A 2,133-nucleotide genomic window follows, 5' to 3' on the forward strand; every position below is an offset into this window, starting at 1 on the left:
CAGCCGTGGGCAAACTACGGCCCGCGGGCTGGATACGGCCCGTTTGAAATGGATAAAACTAAAAAAAAAAAAAAAAAACCCGTACCCTTTTATGTAATGATGTTTACTTTGAATTTATATTAGTTCACACAAACACTCCATCCATGCTTTTGTTCCGGCCCTCCAGTCCAGTTTAAGAACCCATTGTGGCCCTCGAGTCAAAAAGTTTGCCCACCCCTGGCCTAGAATCTCACACTGGAGCTCTGAGCTCAGTAACAGACAGACAGACAACAAGATTCACAGCACCTGCTGAAGGTCACTTAGCTTGAACACAACAGAGCTGGATAGAAGCTCAAGTTCTGTGCCCTTCCTCTACATGTAGCCCCTTCATGTTTTTTCTTTGTTTATTTTTTTAAAAAATGTTTTTACTGATTTCAGAGAGAGGAAGGGAGAGGGATAGAGAGAAACATCAATGATGAGAGAGAATCATCAATCAGCTGCCTCCTGCACGCCCCCTACTGGGAATTGAGCCTGCAATTCAGGTATGTGCCCTGGCCAGGAGTGGAACGGAGACCTCCTGGTTCATGGGTCAGTGCTCAACCACTGAACCACACCAGCCCGGCCCCTTCATGGTTCTTGATGAAGTTCAGAGTTTCTAAGGGAGGGGACCTCGCCTGTGTGGGGGGCATTTGATAATAAAAGAAGGCTCTTCTCGACTGTTGCCCCGGCTATTTTTTCTAGTCCAACAAATAATATTTTCTATGAAGCATTACTGGCCTCCAGTGGAAAAGGTACCCATTTGGTGAGGGACCACTTTCAATTAAATACCAGTTTCATTTTTAAAATACAAAACAATCTACATATCCACTTTTCTCCCACCCACACTTTAAATTTTAAAAATATGAAGTAGTGCCGAAACCGGTTTGGCTCAGTGGATAGAGCGTCGGCCTGCGGACTGAAGGGTCCCAGGTTCGATTCCGGTCAGGGGCATGTGCCTGGGTTGCGGGCACATCCCCGGTGGGAGGTGTGCAGGAGGTGGCTGATCGATGTTTCTCTCTCATCGATGTTTCTAGCTCTCTATCTCTCTCCCTTCCTCTCTGTGGAAAGTCAATAAAATATATTTTTAAAAAAATATGAAATAGTGAAATACTCAGCAGATACAAATAGTAAAATACTTATGTATAATTATATTTCCATTTTAATATTAGGGCTACAAGGAGTGGGGGAGAAAGAAGAGACAGAAGAGAAGAAAAAGACAACCCATAATGAGTGATGATACAGATCTCCTGTCAAGAGCAGCAACAAAGGTTTTCCTAGAGGGAAGGAGAGGGGAGGGGAAGGTCAAAGTTCTAATTCATCAACTAATACCCTATTTCTTAAAAACACAAGCACCGAACTTTAAAGGGCAAATAGTACTTTCTGGAACTTATATATTTTACTTGCTGTCTAAAATTTAGTCAGTTAACTTGAAAATGTTCTTTTTGCCCCGCGGCTGGCTCAGTGGTTGAGCGTTGACCTATGAACCAGGAGGTCTCGATTCCATTTCGATTGGGCACAGGCCAGGTTTCGGGCTCAGTCCCTGATGGGGGGCGTGCAGGAGGCAGCCGATCAATGATTCTCTCTCATCATCGATGTTTCTCTCTCTCTCTCTCTCCCTCTCCCTTCCTCTCTGAAATCAATAAAGGGGGAAAACGATGATGTTCTTCTCTTAAAAAATATTTTTATTGAAAATTACTATAGAAAACAATGAAAAGGGGAGTGGTTCCTAAGCTGATCTCAGTGGGAGTCACACATTAAAACCATGAAATGAAACCAGCCAGGCCGAGCTTCGGGGCTCGGAACCCGACCCAGGAGGAGGCGATGTCGAAACAAAATGTGAAGCGAAGAATGTTCCATGAGAAGGAACCGGACATGTGAAGGCTGAGGCCCATTTGTGGAACCGAAAGCGGTTCAGAAGGGCAGATGGATGGCCCCGGCCGCGGTGAGGGCGAGAGGTGCAGGCGGCGGTGGGCTGACCCTGAGCGCCCGCAGGGGACCGGGAAGGGACGCTGGGTGCCAGGTGTGGGGTCTGGGAGGTGGGAAGGGGCAGAGTAGCCTGAGGAGGGCACGTCTAGGAGGAAGGGTCGGGGTCCCGGCGCCAGCTGCGGGGGCTGG

At 47.3% G+C, this 2,133-nt stretch overlaps 1 protein-coding gene across 2 annotated transcripts in view; it reads left to right on the forward strand.

Moving 5' to 3' along the window:
• The first annotated feature begins 1,835 nt into the window (after positions 1 to 1,835).
• The window catches only part of IRF5 (interferon regulatory factor 5), a 10,641-nt gene continuing 10,343 nt past the window's right edge, over positions 1,836 to 2,133 (forward strand). Inside the window, exon 1 of one of the 2 annotated variants that reach the window (XM_005868932.2) lies at positions 1,836 to 1,960. In XM_005868932.2, coding sequence (XP_005868994.1) covers positions 1,942 to 1,960 — 19 coding nt within the window. In that variant the 5' untranslated portion in view covers positions 1,836 to 1,941. Of the gene's footprint in view, positions 1,974 to 2,133 lie in introns of both variants that reach the window. The other variant, XM_014541841.1, reaches the window with a different exon arrangement.

Source organism: Myotis brandtii, unplaced genomic scaffold, assembly GCF_000412655.1.
Source record: "Myotis brandtii unplaced genomic scaffold, ASM41265v1 scaffold280, whole genome shotgun sequence".
Lineage (NCBI taxonomy): Eukaryota > Metazoa > Chordata > Mammalia > Chiroptera > Vespertilionidae > Myotis > Myotis brandtii.